Source organism: Sipha flava, unplaced genomic scaffold (genome assembly GCF_003268045.1).
Source record: "Sipha flava isolate LNK unplaced genomic scaffold, YSA_version1 335_pilon_pilon, whole genome shotgun sequence".
NCBI lineage: Eukaryota > Metazoa > Arthropoda > Insecta > Hemiptera > Aphididae > Sipha > Sipha flava.
This window is the reverse complement of record NW_020273026.1, coordinates 126,346-144,639: the sequence shown is the minus strand read 5'-3', so window position 1 is coordinate 144,639 and position 18,294 is coordinate 126,346. Positions and strand designations below refer to the sequence as shown.

At 29.7% G+C, this 18,294-nt stretch overlaps 2 protein-coding genes across 2 annotated transcripts; one reads left to right on the top strand and one right to left on the bottom strand.

The window, feature by feature from the left end:
* Nucleotides 1-10,561: 10,561 nt before the first annotated feature.
* Nucleotides 10,562-11,074, bottom strand: LOC112687206. The gene has a single exon (XM_025559794.1). The coding sequence runs from the start codon at nt 11,072-11,074 to the stop codon at nt 10,562-10,564; it is 513 nt and encodes a 170-aa protein (XP_025415579.1).
* A 5,236-nt stretch (nt 11,075-16,310) lies between these two features.
* LOC112687205 lies at nt 16,311-17,042 on the top strand. The gene is made up of 2 exons (XM_025559793.1): nt 16,311-16,521; nt 16,810-17,042. The coding sequence occupies exons 1-2, from the start codon at nt 16,311-16,313 to the stop codon at nt 17,040-17,042; spliced, it is 444 nt and encodes a 147-aa protein (XP_025415578.1).
* The last annotated feature ends 1,252 nt before the right edge of the window (nt 17,043-18,294 follow it).

Genomic DNA, 18,294 nt, shown 5'->3' with positions numbered 1-18,294 from the left:
ATTTCCGGTCATTTATAATATACAGTCCACTCAACTATTTTAGGTGCCGAGGTAAGCGGCATATTGTTTTCCGCACTCGCACGTACAACATGTATATGTCTTGTTTCTACTGAATATAGTTAGATACGGAGACGAGGATTAAACTGTAGGTAACTTTTTTAACACATGTAAAAAAATAACAAGTTTCAAAGACAGGAATTATTTTTTTTTTTTCAAAGACAGCAATTATTTATTGAGTACACATTTTTCCAAATTTTTATTTAAATTTTTAATTTAAACTACAGAATCGTCATTTATAATACTTTTAGTGATGGATAATAAAGGACGGTGTGTACTGAAAAACCAACGTTAGTTATATTATATAATTTACAACGAGTTATTTTTATCGTCAATACATTTATTATACAACGGGCTGTACCTAATGTTACTAATAGATCACAAGCCACCGCGATTTCGATAATGTTCGTATAATCGCAAATTTCCGGGAACTGGTTCCCACCGGTCGACGCACACACACGCACATGTGAACGCACCAATGACGTCATGGTAACATTCTCGGTGTCGAGACAAATTAACAGAATGACCCCCAGCTATAAGACATATACATATCAAAAGGTTCTGGGGGGTGATATATCGACTGCATACTAATTTCGTCCCAAAGATATCAACGAAAAAAGGTTTAATACCGAATTGCGGACAGAGTTTATTTTGGGTACAGACGAGTTGCGGCCCGGGTTTTTTAACTCTAGATAATTTAATCTTGACTGATAAAATATAATCCAGTATAACGTAGATATCAATGAGTATACCTTAGTCTCCGCTTTACTACCGCTAAGAACGTTCTGTCGCTTTTCTGTGCTTTTCTGTGCTGTTCTATTTTAATTTAATTTAATGTCGAATGTTGAGATTTTGAGTGAAATTTAAAGTGAAAAAAATCGTAGTATATATGTAATCGATGGATATAAATTTCGTTTCCATAAAAATTTAAAAAATGATATTGAACGATATTGCTGTACTAAAAAGACTTGTAAAGCATATATTCATTTAAATAATAACGTAATTATTAAAAAAGTTTTAAATCATGAAAACCACGAAAAAGATGTGTGTTGAAACATTAAATAGGCAGACTGTAAGTAATCAAGTGAAACGTAAAGCTGTTGATGATATTAATGAGAAGTCATGTAAAATTATTCATAGCCACCTTACACAAGACGTAAAACACTTTGACAACATACGATTTAACATTAACACATTCAACGACGGCGACGCGTATACGCGTCATTGGTAATTGTACGTGTACTGCCGTCGACGCGTTTACGCGTCATGTCTAATTTTACCGAGGCGCCACGTGTAAAATGCAAGTGACGCGTTTATGCGTCAGTGGCCAAAGAGAAGAAACATATAATGTTCGAATATTTTCCTATTTAATCTACATTTATATTTGCATGAAAAGTACTTACTCAATATCAATATATATAATAATAATGTGTTATAGGGTATATTTAATATCATATAAAAATTGGATACGATTTTTTATTTAACTTTTATTGTATTACTAAAATATAATTAAATTATAAAATATAATAATTTTAATACGATAACATTACATCATATGGTATTTTTTAAAGCATGGTTCTAAACATAAGGGAGGTTTTTCTTTGCAACCTGAACAAAAATAAGATGTATCTTTACGATTTCCAATCTCACCACAGTAACGGCATCTCTTTCTTTGTGCTTTGGAAGACTTTTCACTTTTTGGTAAAAGTTCAGGAGCATGCATATTTTTATTATCAGATAACGTAGATGACAGTGGTTGTTCTTGAGATTTTTGTAATAGTTCTCGTATGACGGCTAGTCGAAATTAATAAAATGATATTTTCCGTTCATTTTTACAATATAAAAAATATGCATTAAGTAGTAGCTGTTGCGTAATATGAATGAACACTTTTTTATACCAACGAAGGGTTTTCCGTTCACACGGGTAATAAAATAACATCTGATCCTGACGATCTACTCCTGACATAAATTTGTTATAATTTATAATAGGCACTGGCTTTTCTTTCTCGTCACCTTTCCTATTTTTCATATTCTCTAAGTCTGCTTTCCATTCAGTCGATAAACCTAATACTTCCCGTTTATCTTTCCACTTAAACACGCATATTCCATCATTTGTATATTTTGAAATAAGTTCTCCAGTTTTCAATTTTTTACTGGTTACTTCCTTTGGATTATTTTTCCTGTTCATTCGTAATGTACCGGTGCAATAGGTTTGTTTTAACAAAAGTTTGTGAGCTAAATCTACGCTGTTGTAAAAGTTGTCCATATATAAAGAATGGCCATTATTTAATTTTCCTTTCATTAGACTCATAACTACGTCCTCAGTATGACTGATAACCTGAGGTCGGTAAATCTTTGTGAGTTTTTGACCGCAATATTAAACCAACAAATTAAAATAATCGATTTCTTTATGTCCTGCTGTTTGAACTTTCAAACCAGAATTTTGAGAAAATATAATCAGTTGTGATGGTTTTGGGTTATTGAACCATTTATCCCCTGTAACTAGTGGTCTAAAATGCTTATTATTTACCGGTACATTGTCTTCTGATGACATTTCTGAATTATCTTCAGAGCTATCTGTTTCCGATTCACTTGAAGAATTCTCGTTTTCTGATACATCCAACAATTCCAACAACTGTTCGTCGGATAGTGCATTTGTTTGAAAATTTTTACGCGACATTTTTAATTTGTATGTAAATTTATATGCATAAAACCAAAGAGTATTTTGTACGAATAATATTGTGAAACATAAACAACGCCACGAGTCCCGACAATGCGCGACGAAGAACAACGTAAACAGACTGTTGGTTTGTCGATAATAGATAGTGAAAACTGAATAGTAGCACGTAATACAGATAATATTGTTATAACATTATAACATAATAACATAAATAAAAATAGACATTTACGTAAATAGTATTTATACGTGCATCCAATGATAAAAAGATTATAGGGAAAATCCAGTCTAAAAATAACCGATTTCCAAAACCAACCATAATTTTTGTTTTTTATGATTTTTCCCTATGGCCACCTCAAATGTCAGATAATTACGATCAAAGCCACAATAATTAAATGGCATTGAAATATATAAGAAATTGACGCGTAAACGCGTCAGTGGCCAAATGTAAAAATATCGTTACGACGCGTATACGCGTCGCCGGTGTTGAATGTGTTAATAAGAAAAAATATTCCCCATTGTCATGCACCCAAAGGGGATTACGACGGGTAGTGATGGAGAGAGAAAGAAAACAACACTTTGAAGAATATGTTAACAAGTATAAATGACTTGGTATATTAATTTAGACAAACACTCAGTAATTAAGTATATAGATAATAAGTTAAACTGAACAGGAGTCAAGTTGGTCACGACTTGTATTAACAGTAACACAAGCAGTGCCTTCTTAAGCTCTGTATTAAAACTGATTATGAACTGACTCCATGACTGACTGACTGACTCCTAGTGGCTAGTGAGCAGGTCCATTATATAGGAGCCTACTTGCGTCATGTATGATGATACGGAAGTGGCGTGATGATTAAAAGAGCCTTTGATTAGTCCACCAGCATAACGTGATGCTGGCGTCATTTTTTTTTTTTTTTTTTTTTTTTATTAAGAAAATATTACAATCTGTTTACATAATACAATAAGTAAAAATGTCTGAAAAATATGTTACAACACATGAATATCGTGCATAAAGAAGGAGCCCACTGACACCACTTCAAAAAAAAAAAAAAGAATAATAAATAAAATTGTGAGACTAAAGTTTGTGCTAAAATGAGTTAGAGAAGGTCTCTAGCCCAGTTTCTTTTAAGTCGACGTAATGGGTTAATAGGGTTAGAGGGATAATGGAGATTAGATATTAGAGGGTTAGGATGGTTTTGTGTGTCACTGTGGAATTTTTTAAAATAGCAAGAAGCAAGTTCAGGAAGTGTTAGAATTTTTAGGTCTTTGTGGAGAGTTTGGTTACTAACGTACCATGGTGCTCCTGTTATTATTCGTAGGTTAATTGATTGAAAGGATTGAAGGATAGAGATATTTGATTTTTTCGTGGATCCCCAAATTTGAATACCGTATGTCATGGCTGGGCGTATAATTTGTTTGTATGTTAGTAGTTTTATATTAAGTGGCATATTAGAACGGAGAAGATGCCTCAGAGAATGTAGACGTAGGTTTAATGATATTCGTTTGTTTTTTATGTGGTAGGCCCAATTTAGTTTTTTGTCTAAATGGATGCCTAAAAATTTAGTGTTATCATGTTGAGGAATTATGTTGTTATTTATCGATAAAGGAAGGCCATTGGTGGATCGGAGAGTAAATGATACGTGGGTGGATTTTTTTTCGTTAATTTTTATTCTCCATAATTTGAACCAAAATTGGAGTTTGTTGAGATGATCTTGGAGTGATTTTGTTGAAGAATTGAGTCAGGATTGGAGGATAGTATGGCAGGTTAGGTTTGCTGGCGTCTTATGGCGTGATGTGGTGCAATGACGTAAATGAGGTCTGCTCATTACACCATGCTCGATCATCTATTATGCCAAAGTTACCTGTGGACTTGAATGAATTACACATCTCTCTATAATAATATGAGTCATTTATTAGTTACAAATCGTAACGAAAATTTTTTATTTGTAAATGACAACACATCAAACATTTTATTATTTTCTACTGAAACTTAAAATTTTTGAGTAAGGTTGATACAATTTTTGTAGATGGGAACTTTAAAAGTTGTCCGAAATTATTTACCCAAATGTTTACAAAATGGTTATTATTTACCACTCTTATTTTTTATACTTCCCAATAAAGAAATTAAAACATATGAAAAGGCGTTTATGCACATCATATCTGAATGTAGCAAACTCAACATAACATTTTCACTAATAACAATTTTTGCTGATTTTGAAATGGCGATTCATTTAGATCTATTAACAGTTTGGCCTACTATTAGTTTAAAAGGATGCCGATTTCACTTAGCCCAAAGCTGGTGGCGAAAAATACAGACAATTGGCTAAGTAGTGGGTATAAAAAAAATACCGAAATCGGTAAATTTTTAAAATACTTTTTTGGTTTACCGTTTTTAAATTCGAACGTTGTGAGTGACTGTTTTACAGATTACATAATGGCTATTCAACCAAGAAATGAAAAAGTAGAAATATTTGTTGATCATATATTGGAAATATACATTTCAAACGAGTCCAATTTCCCTCCTTTTTTATGGGCAGAATTCTCGGCGTCTACTATGCGCACTACTAATAGTTGTGAGGCTTTTCATTCGAAATTCAACGCTTTGTTCTACAGTGCTCATCCTAATATTTTTGTATTCATCGATGTTCTGAAAAATGTACAGAAGGATACCTATATAAAATTAAGAAGCACTCACTTAAATACTCGCAGAACAAATATAATTGAAAAAGAAACATTTATTAGAAATACTATGAAACGGTTAGAAGAAAACCAAATTGACAAATTTGAATTTATACAAATACTATCATACAAGTTTTTACTAGTGCCATAATACCTAAGAATTTTACTAAATTGTTAGTATAATTTAGTATAATTATAATTATACTATTATATTATATTATTATATTATTATATTATTATTATTATATTATATTATTATATTATTTAGTATAATTTATAATTTTAACTTCAATAAGGTTAGGTTAGGTTAGGCTAACCTAACCTAGCCGTAATTTTTTAATAAAAAAAAAAAAAAACATTTTAATGTAAAAAAACTTTTTAACCTTTAGAAATATCATATATGTTTTTACCAGTGTCAAAATGTTTAAATAAAAACAAAATATCATTTTTAACCTACCTGCAGTATCTACTGATGCTGCAGACAGTCCTAATTCTGTATAAAAACGCGAAGGAAAATGAAGCTTTTTAAATTTAAATTTACATAATTTAATTCTAAATTTCGGGCCGCAATTCATATGCACCCCAAAAAAAAAACTCGGGCCGCAATTCGGAAGAAATTTTTACCACCGGACGCAATTAGTAGCCACCTTATATATCACCTAGATAACCCCCCGTAAATACGCCACTGATTACAGATATTATGTATACATATTTATTAATTAAAATAAAAGTTTTAGTTAATACGTATTATATATAATAATTAATATTTATAACTACACCCCCCTTCAGAAAATCTTAGCTACGCCACTGCTTTTTGGTATGTAGTATTTGTCATTCAGGGCATGTTTAAAATGGCTGAAAATTGTTCGAGTTGTGCATAGCCCTGACCAGTATTGACAACACTTAAAACAATTGCTGCATTTATTTTTATTGTTGATGTGTTTTCAATTCTGAACTTATCACTTCAATCTTACAACACATTTTGCATTTAAAAATAAATTGACTAAAATATCCTTTACGATTTTCTTTTACAAAATATAAATTAATAACTACAATTTATTCATGTATTAAAATATATTAAACCAACCCCCCGAAAATTGATCCTGAATACGTACTTGGTAATAGTGCTTTGATTTTTGACTTCAGCCTATCTTTGAAAAGGAAAATTAATCTAGTTGGTAATTTTTTTTTTTTGGGGGGGGGAACAAAAGTCTAAAATGTCCAGTAGTTTTCAAAAGCGTCAGGAAAACCCCTAAAAAAGTAACCGAAGAACGAGAATTTTTACACAAATAGTTTTCGACAAAATCGATTTATTTATTTTGCCGTCACAAAAATACTTAAAATGTTCACCAAATGTTTATATTAGCGTTATACATTTACAATTAAATTTTAAAAATATGTTGACTTTTTTTAAGCTATTTATAGACAATATTTTGTGTTTTTCTGTATTTTAAATAATTATTATATATTATTAAGTATAAAATTACTCCTACCTTTCAGGTTCAACTACACTTGTAGATGACATAAATGATTTATTTTGTTCTAAAATATATGCCTCTGAAATTGCACTGTTTTTAACTATAACATTCTAATTATACAAATTAAAAAATATAAATTTTTTTGTGTTTATATAAGTGTAGTTATTATAAATTATATTAAAATTTTACATTACCTATCTTTTCTAAGAATAGGTGACAAAGCTTCGGAAAGGAAATTGTCGGCACCCAAAGTTGGGGGGCTTAAAACTATGTCAAATGATTTTGGAATAGGTTTACTATATATCAAAATAAAAAAATAAGTATATAAACAATAATTTATTATATTAATACATAATATGTAATATTACAGACTATATTTTCATATAGTATATATATGGAAATGTAGTCTGTGTTAATACAGTTATGAAAAATATATTTTACCTATCTGTTATAATAATCAAAAAGTATCGAGACTGTTAAAAAAAAAAAAAAAATATTTATTAGATAAAGTTATTTAAATTCAATCTCCTTCAAAGTATGCTCCTTCTGAGTCCACACATGTTCACCAACGTTCCTGCCATTTTTGAAAATACCTGTGAAAGTCATTTTTAGAAACTCTTTGTAGCTCTTAAGTCGCATTTTGTTTTATTTCATCTACATTTTGAAAACGTTTACCCTTAAGCGCCATTTTTATTTTTGGGAATAAAAAAAATCACATGGTCTGGTGAATAGGGGGGTTGAGAAACAACTGGGATACCATGTTTGGCCAAAAATTGCTGCACAACATGAGCTGAATGGGTTGGTGCATTATCATGATGCAATTTCCAACTACCAGACTCTTTAAACTCGGGTCTTTTTCTTCGTACAGCGTCTCGTAAATGGCGAAGAACATCAATGTAGTACTCCTTTGTTATGGTCTGTCCTTTTGGAGCATACTCATGATGAACAACACCTTGGTAGTCAAAAAAAAAACGGTCATGATCTTCACTTGACTCCGAACTTGACGAGCTTTTTTGGGTCGTGATGAATCAGGTGTCTTCCACTGCGAAGATTGTACCTTTGTTTCTGGATCGTAGCCATATACCCAAGTCTCGTCACCAGTTTTAATTGATTTAAAAAAAAAATGTATGTCTATGAATATGTCTAATATATTTTCCCAACATATAAAGTTAGATTAATGTAGCACGTGCAAGTTCATACTCAAACCGGTTTACGATTAATCGTATCAGTCTCGATACTTTTTGATTAAACCTCGTATTGTTTGATTCGATTCCTGTAAAAGTACATTCAAATATTGGAGGGCTCAAAACAGTTTCAAAGGGTTTGGGAGTACTATAAATTAAATTAAATAAATATAAATAATCATTATTTATTTTATATTATTATCAGAGATGTATTTCAAGTTTTTATGGCCTTTTTTGTAATTCAGCATTGAGTTTATCTAAAATTACTCAGTAGGTGTTCACTTTTAATGATTCGCGACTATCAAAATGTACTTCTTCTTTAGGACTTTCATCGTATTGTAAGTTACTTTTTTTTCTTCGTTTAATTTAGAAGGTTTTTTATAAGCAAAAACACTAAGACATTTTCTGTCGTCACTCATTTTAACAAACACGTTTAAATTAATTAAATATAAAAAGTACAGACGATATAATACATAAGCTTTTTAATCAATCTGATCAGTGACTCCTAACTGATAAATGTACAGTGAACGTAGTAGGTACACTGCAAACAGAAATGGTCTCTGACCAATTTTGTACATAATACTAATAGTAATCATTTTATTATAAACGAGACATGTATAATTGTCTAATTATAAAAATTTTAGTTGATAATCGACGGTTGATTAACCGAACTCGAGGAGAAAAATAACAATGTTTAGCTAAAAATAGATAAGCACAAATATATTAGATATATTTCCGCCTATATAGCCACAAACTGTACCGATAGTATACCATAGTACATTGCTTATGCAATACTGTTGTTATTCAGCTATAACTTCTTTTACAAAAAAATAAAAGTGATTTATTTTAGGGTATAGAAAATAAATTTAAATAAATCATTTTTTTTGTCTCTAAATTACCAAATTATACAACATTTTGCCGTCTTTCATAAATTTGCCGTCCAGGGCTATAGCCCTGGTTAGCCCTAGGGTAAATACGACCCTGATTATTATGTAATATATACATATATATATAATTATAAATTATTTATTCACCTAGCTGTTGTAATATTATTTTTTGAAGATCCTTCAGTAAAAGTAAAACCAACACCCAGAATCGGTGGACTCAAAAAAGCCTCCACAGGTTTGGTGGAACTATTATAACAATTTTGTATAATAATATAATAATATATTATAATATACAACATAATAATCATTAGTAATTACTGTATAAATTATGCATTTTACCTTTCTATATGAAATGTTGTCTTTTTTTTATTTCGGTTTAAACGACTCTTCGTGACTTTTTTTTAGATTTTTTTTTGATAACATTCATCTAGTTTTTGTTGGCATCATTTTATTATTTATTTTTCAACAACTACTTATTAAAATCAATAATACACAAAATTTTTTAAAAAAATACATATAATAAAATATCAGACGAATACGGACAGTATGGTAGTAAACAGTATACTATACAGTATATAAGGGTTATTATGAATAATGATTTGTAATAATGAATCATTTATATTTTAATTTTATTTCAATAGTTTAATTTAATATTACTATAGGGCAGTGAAGTTATGTTAATTTTTTCATTACGTGAGCTTGTTTCTTTACTCTGAAACGTTAAAAACTCACTATAATATAAAATAAAGTTCTCCAATGTACCTACTAGTTTTTCTATAAACAAGTAAAAAATGAATTGTTAATTTAAATTTTTTTTAATACAATAAATTGAATGTGTTTTTTAATCACACAACTTCAATACCCTCGATATAAATATAAAACTGTACTGTAAAACTGTAAAACTCGATAACTTTTAAAATTAAATTATAGCACTACTAATTATGTATCACCAATTTTAACAAATTTGATAGTCACATACGAAAATAAAGAAGATAGCATAAGTGGATCTGATAAACAGACTAACCATTTATAGTGCGGTCCACGAAAAGTAGGCCGCGATCGTCACGCGCCTACCGGCTGATTTACGGTACGGGTTTCCAAACGTTTTCCCGCCTAATATAATTTCAAATCATATCGTACCTATAATGTAGGTACAATATAATGTAAAATAAAAAAATATCATATTAAAGTAAACATTAGACTATATTATTACATATTTTTTTTTTTACACGTTTTATAATTAAATAAGTCAAAAATAATAATAAAAATAAATATATATTTACAAATAGTTACAAAGTCGTTGTTGTAATAAAAATTAATAAGGTAATTCATTATCGTCGTTTTCATCTTCATCAGTCGAACTGTCATCAGGATTTATTGTAAGTATGATGGGCTCTAATATTTCATCCCTTAACCTTTCCTTTATGAAATCTGCATCTTGGAGTTTATTGCAATGTTCACCACACTTTGTCCAAACCTCTTTAGTTATCTCATCTAAGGCATTATTTACCAACACTTTAACATCTGTCATTTTGAAAGTGCTGTTTTTTTTCACCTTTGAATTCACCTTCACCATTGACTTGCGCCCAAATCAGCTCAATTGTACTGACAGTGGTAAGGTGGGAGTCTTACCACTTCATGATCCATTTGTAACGCAACTGCATCAAGTTTATATTTTTTTTCTCGAGGTATGGCCATTTTAACTTTTTCACGTAGTTCACACAATGTTTCTACCGGTGAATATGAAATGCATTTTTTTTCAAGCCATTTCTGAATATATGCCTTTCGCACGTTTGCTCTAGGATACTCTTCGGCTAGCATAGAATGGTAGGAAGCATTGTCCATTACCACAACAGACGGTTCTTCTAAATTGGCCAATATTTCAACAAACCATTTTTCAAAAATGTCCGCGTTCATTTGCGAATGGTAGTCTTCCGTACTACCCGATTTACATCGAAAGACCAATTTCGAATTGTTCACAAATCCAAATGAAGGTGAACCATCGTGGCATACAATGAGTCGAGCACCCTTTCCAATTGGTACTTTGAGTCCTTCGGTATTTTCTGGATTTTGCCATATGTAACCTTGCGTATGGTTTGGTTTACCCATGTTTCATCCAGGTAAAATACTGGCCTTGTGTCATTATTCTGTCTTCATTCGTACATTTTTCTTAAAAATTTTACCCGGCAAGCAACAATATCATTTCTCTCCATCAGAAATTTACGCCCATCATTACACTTCTTGTACTTGAAGTTAAAATTGTGTAAAATACGTTTAACTAACGTTTTTGAGCCAGGGTAATTAATTTTTTCTTTCATTGCCACTAATATTTTTGCGGTGGTCGGAAATCCACCTTTATCATAAAAACTATGTATAGTTCTTCTGACAACTTCGTTGTCAAAATCGTCAAGAGAACTCATTACTTTTACACGTTTATAACTTTTCCTAGGTGTGATTTGAAAGCAATTTTGTTAGAAGGTCCAACTTCAAGTTCCTTTTTCGCTTCAGAACAAACTTTTTTTACACAAGCGAGACTTTCGCCACATGCTTTAGCAGTCACATCACGGGTTTGTTGAAAACAATTTGAAAGTTCTGGCTTACTTTTATCAGCAGCTATCGTCTTGAAATAATTGTATACATGGAAAATTACTTTTTTCGTTTGAGAATGGATATCTTGATTGAATGCCATTTTAAAAATATGTATTTTTAAAAATATTTTACTGTAAAAAAACTGTAAACTTTTATTTTAAAATATAACTAACTATAAGGCAAAAAAAATTCAAACTTTAAAACCCGCGTTAATCACAAAACCAAAGTTGAAAACAAGAAATATTATAACGCAAACCACGGTACAATTTTCACGACAATAAGCAAACGCACGTGGAAACAACACTGAGTACAAGTAACGCGTAGGAACGATAATCAACGACAAACCAGTAAATCGACAAACCATACAGGACCAGGACCGGTTCTCTCCAGTACACACAATACAACAGGGATGACGAATATACAATAAAAACATCTGTCCTGTATAGTGTCCTGAATTCCTGACAATACAATGATACAAAAAATGTGGAACTGCTGCTCATCATATTTTAAAAAAACACGCACTCTTTATTTCCTAGCCCAAATTGTGAGCCCCTGGTCTAAGTAAAAATAGCCACCTGGCGCGTTAGTATCGAGGGACATTTGTTGTGTAACGTACTATAAAATGCGATGAAATACCGCGAAAAAACCATCTGTACTATAATAAAATAATAATAATACTCCCAAACGGAGAACCCCTGGTTTCACTAAAAACGGCCGATAGGCGTGTGACGATCGCGGCCTACTTTTCGTGGACCACACTTTAGTTGAAAATAATAAGTACGTTTTATTTACGAATATTTTTATTTTATTATTAGAGCCTAACCTTTTATTAAATATATATACTTGTAGTATATAAGTAATATCAGTTTTAAATTTAATTATTTTAATATATATCATTCAAACATTTCAAATACCTACAAATCGATATAAAATCGATACTCAAAATTAATATTTAACTATTACTGATTTTATACTTTTATAATATTGGAGGTCGAAGAATTACAGATATTATTTATATATTTGATAAAATTAGAAGTAGTGACCACGGTGGAGGTTTAGCTTGTATTTTTATTGATTACGAATATTTAAAAGAAACGTGGAATTTTATATGTAAAATGTGCTCCATTAAAATTATATTAAATTAGGGAAAAAATTGGGACTACATACCAATAAACCAAGCAGCTACTAATGCAAGCATTGGAATTGAAATTGGCTATTCACAGTTAAAAGAATATTCTGCTATTTTGGATATACTTGCATTTTGTAGTAGGGGAAAAGTGGGTAAGACGAGACATCGGGTAAGATGGAACATCACATTATCTCAATAACTATGCTTACACAATATCTCTCGGGAACATTTATTTTCAGTATTGCCGACACTGTCATTATAACGTTTTTTTTTAATGATAACAATGTTTGATAAAGAGAACGTGATATTTTAAAACCAAGTCGTTAGGCGATGTAAATTTTCTATATTAGATCGTAGTTGTTTGGTAAGTACTTGTTTTATTATTTTTTATTGCGATACACTAGTGTTGTAGTAAATTTTGTTGCGCATTTATTGGTTTCAACTGTAATAGACTGCAATTAATATTTTTTATTTTAAATGTACTAAAGTAATATAAAGCACATGAAGACAAGATGGGACATTTTAATAGAGGTAAAATGGGACGTCCCATCTTGTCCACACTTGTATTTTATAATACAATTAGTATTCTGATATTTTTAATTTCAAATTATCCTCACTAAATAACCTTTCTACATTAATTGCCAAGCATTAATAATATTATATAATATGTTAAAATAAATATTAAGGTTTCTATTACAAGAAACATGCCTAGAATAAGGAAAAGACTAACAAACACATTAAATCTAGAACCAACAGAAACTATAGAATTATCACAAGATGTAAATGAGTTAGTAAATATTTTAGATTCGCAAACTGTTGTAACTCCAATTCAAATCTGTATACAAACTAATAATACAATGCCAACTAAAGAAATTGAAAGTGGTCAATCAAACTTAATATCTTCAATTACTCCAGTCACAAAAAAAAAAACTTCATTTCCGCAAGTGTCACCGATGGAGGAAATTCCTATTCCTCAATAAACTTATGAGAACAAACTAAAGAAGAAGAGAAATGCTACAGCCAAGGGAAAAACTGCAATTCTTACCGATTCACCATACAAAAACAAGTTACAACAACAGAAACTAAATCAAAAAATTAAATTAATTAAAAAAGAAAAAACCATTAACAGAAAATTGTTTAAGAAACCTAAAATAAAAAAAAAAAAATAGAAAAACATTCCGATGAAGACGACGACACTGAATGTTTATATTGTTGTCAAACATACATGATGTCAAATGAAGGATGGGTTCAATGTGTAACATGCAAAAAGTGGGCACATTGTTCATGTGCTGGCGAGGACGATAATGATGATGAACTTTACCATATCTGTGATATTTGTAAGCAATAAAGCTTAACTACTGTGATAAAACAAACAAATTTGTGTTCCTGGCAAGTAAATATTAATATTTAAATGTTCCTTAATTATCTTAAGTAAATTTATTTTTCTATTAAAAATGTATAACCTTAAAGTCATTAGGATTAAGTTTGAAACAAATTGTTCATATTTTTTTTTATATAAATGTTAAATTCTAATTTGTATACTTTAAGTTATAGGACAAAATGTTTGAAAAAGGTTTATAATATGTTATTTTATTTTATGTTTTTGTAATACAATATTATTAATAAAAATAATAATGAATTTTTCTTATACAATTATATGTGTCCCATCTTAAACATGTTGTGTCCCATTTTACCTCCAAAACAGGGTAAGATGAGACATTTTGAATAAAACAGTTTAAACTATTTTCAATAATTTTCCTTAAACAGTTTTTAAACTTTTATTGCATATTTAGGCACGTCATAATATTTGTGACAATTTGGAAACATTTTTAACAAGGTAAGTTATAAATTGTTTAGTTTCTGTGAGTTTACGTATTAGATGTCCCGTCTTACCCACTTTTCCCCTAATACATATGAGTCGCATTTTTCTAAAATCAGTAAAGTCATTGAAGAATCTGCTTGGGAACAAATGCAACTTGCTGGTATTGAGGAAAAGCGATTAGCATTAGAAACTGGAGATATTGACTCGGACGAAATTCTTGTGTCCAGTAGTTGCCGATGGTCAATGGGGAAAACGCAGTTATAAAACGAAATTCGATGCGTTATCGGGAGCAGTAAGCTAAAATACCTAATTAATTAATTAATCATCCAATTAAATTTATACTTTTTTAATGAAATTATATTTTTAACTTTATAATCTGACACAAATAAGGGCCTAAAATAAAAGGAATTTCGTACAACACAATTTTATGATTTCACTTAATTTAATATGAGTTCTCTTTTTCTAAAAATAAAATACAAGTTAAAAAAAAATTATTTTATTTTAAAATTCAACATAATTTTACACCTGTCACCTGGATAAAATAATTAAAAGTATAATACAATTGTATTTAAAACTTTAATTTTCAAAGTTCAATATTATTTGTTAAATCATATTTTTCTTCAACTTCATCAAAAAACCCCTTCATACCTGTTTTTTTGCATGTGTATGTATTTTAGAATGTCTTTTTTTTTTCAACCAATTAAAGACAGCTGGTTGAAGATCAAACTCGTCTAATGCCGACATGTTTATTTTCACACACAGAGAATCTTTTATTACTGTGGGAGATAGAGAAGATCTTGTTGCAGTTTTTAATAAGTTGTAGTACGAAATTAATCTTTCAACATCTACCGAATGTGGTTTAGCTGATAGAATGCGAGCCTAAGAAAAAATACACAAAGTAATTAATCTTCTTCTTTAACTCTTTGAGGGTCAGTGGTTAGTATGCTAACCACTTTTTTTTTACCTTTCAAGTGCGGTGATTACTATATTAACCACCTTTTAAATTATTTTTATTATTTTTTTGACGGTGGTCAGTATACCAACCATCTTATTATCAGCTTATACATATATCAAACAATATCACTGCTACTGGTCTGATATCATTTCCCGCGTTATGTAATAAATTAAAAAACATACTTAATAGTTGATACACCGTAGTTCAGCACTATGGCTCTTGTATCGAAAAACACTATTACTGAAGAATTGATTGATCGCTGATCAGTGATTAATATAAAATACGGAAACCGACTGGTGACTACCGAGAAACGTAGGAAGTAAGTACCTATATATAGGTAGTAGTAATGAAAAGATAAACTTTAATCTCTATTTTGTATAGATATTATATTAAATAAAGTTGGGTATATGCCGTTATATTAGTTAATAGTCGGGAAACTGGTCGTTTGTGATACTCATTATTATAGCTGATCGTCGTTTGTGCCCATAATATGTCTATACATTTCATACACTCAAAAGTAAAATAATATATATCGGTGTGTAATATAAATGTAAAAGTAGTAAACACTATAATAAATTAATTTTGATATACGTATTAAATTTTTTGCTAAAGAGATATTGATTAAAAATCAAAATTAAGATATCCAATTTTAATTGTTTTATTAAATACTCAATTAATAGTAGTAATTAGAACTATTTACACGATAACGGTAAGTAAATAACTTTAATTAGGTTCATTATTGGTTTGTTGTAAATGTGGTTTCTATATTGACCACTGTACAGTTTTGATAGTAATAGTAACTAGTAGGTAGTATAATATATTAGTATAAATTAGTCAACATATTTTGTAGATGAATATTATAAATGATGATGACATTGAAAATTTCCTGCTTGATATTCCTAGTGATGGTGAAAGTTTCTCTGGTGTTTCTGAATTAGATGATAGTGATAATGATAAAATATATACTCCAAGTAACACTATATTACATGACATATCAGCTAGTTCAAGTGATTCAAATGATGAGGAGCATTATCATAATCAATTACCTACACCCCCAGTTAGTATTTTTATTACAAATATTTACTAAGTATCTACAATATTATTATATGTTTCTATTATGATGTATAAATATATGCGCATATAATATGTGTAATCCTCTACAGTTACAATATACTACATAATACTTACTATGCACCAATTTATATTTAATGTTGACTATATAATATGTGTATTGTGTTATATTCCTATTTTTTATATGACATAATTAAGAAATTACTTTTTTTGAACTACATAGGTACATAGTAAGTACATGTTGTATACTATAAATTTGAATGATTACATATTATATTATGGTAGAACCTCTAGATCTTCTAAAACAATTATTAAGCCAATCCAACAAACAGTACCATCATTTGAACCTCCATATACACCTCCTTTATGGGGAAAATCAGAATTATTGCCTCCAGTTGAATTATTTTCTGACGATTTGCCTTGTGGACCAGCTGAAATTTTTGAAGAGCTTGAAGATAAATCACCATATAATATATTTTGCCAAATATACAATATTCTAGTTCTCTGTTAGTTGGAGAATTCAAATATTTTCTTATATCCTTCTTATGGTACTCATATACCTAATTTGTTATTAAAGTTACTAAGTATAATTTTGGATTTTATAACATTTTATTCAAAAAAACCTTTTATTTTGGTGGTGGTCACTATAAAAACCACCTTTTCCCAAGTTTTTCCGGAAAAACTGCTAACTCAAGAAAAATTTAGTCAACAATAGTTTAGTTAAATACCAGACTAAAAGCATTTAAAAAAAAAAAAATTAATTTTTACACATATTGCCCAAATGGGTATTTTTTCCAAAGAAAATTTTCGCCCCTCAAAGAGTTAACCTCATCTTCACTCTCTACTATATGGGGTCGGCAACCCTTGTCCTACACCTCTATAAGACTGTCGACTATCTTCTATTTACACATTAATAAGTAAAAAATAAAAAACAAGTGAATAAATTAAAAATATTTACCACAGCAGTGCTAAGAGGTTTCCACGAATCATTAGATAATAATGATTTCAGAAGGTTAGATGACAATTATTTATCTTTTATACATGGTATCCCAGCAGCTTCTCTATAAGATGTAACAAAATCAGCTAGTTCAAAATCAGGGCAGATCACTTGTGCTTTTTGAAATTCTTCGTCACTTACTACATCACTTACTTTTTCTAAAACTTTCAATGGAAGCCATTCGGATGAATCAAGACGGGTGTTGAGATAATTAACAATATGTTCAATTACATCATTTCTTATTGCCAGAAAAGAACGTTTATCAGATACATATAAATTATGTTTCTTACTTCTCGATTGTTGACTTTTATCAAATAATTCAATGTTATGCAGTTTAATAATATTTTTTTTCAAATTCTGGATTATGAGTTAAAATTATACTTTTGTTGAATACATACTCCCATCCATCCAATAACAGGCTCACTTTTAAATTTTCAATCATTTGGACAACTGTATTTTTTCTTGTTTCTATATCAAATATTAATACATCATCCGTTTGAATTTGCTTTTGAAGTCTACTATAAAGATTACCAAGGTTCGTTAAAAAATAAAGCAACATTATCTTGTCATAATCTGTCAATATTTTATAAAATCCTTCAGATTTAACATCATTATCTTCTAATTTCTTTTTTAAAAAATAATTAACTAAAATAAGTCAATTTTTCAAATTTCCTAGAAGTAAGTTGTATGTAAATTCAGTCCACCTCACTTCAAAATCTTTTGGCAACTGTGTAAAACTCATACCTTCATTATTTGCTATATCTTT

Bases quoted from the DNA above. Each gene is read 5' to 3' on its own strand.
- LOC112687206 (XM_025559794.1), bottom strand. From the start codon at position 11,074: ATGGGTAAACCAAACCATACGCAAGGTTACATATGGCAAAATCCAGAA.
- LOC112687205 (XM_025559793.1), top strand. From the start codon at position 16,311: ATGAATATTATAAATGATGATGACATTGAAAATTTCCTGCTTGATATT. The intron at 16,522-16,809 runs GTATTTTTATTA...ACATATTATATT, and splicing joins ATTACCTACACCCCCAGTTA to ATGGTAGAACCTCTAGATCT.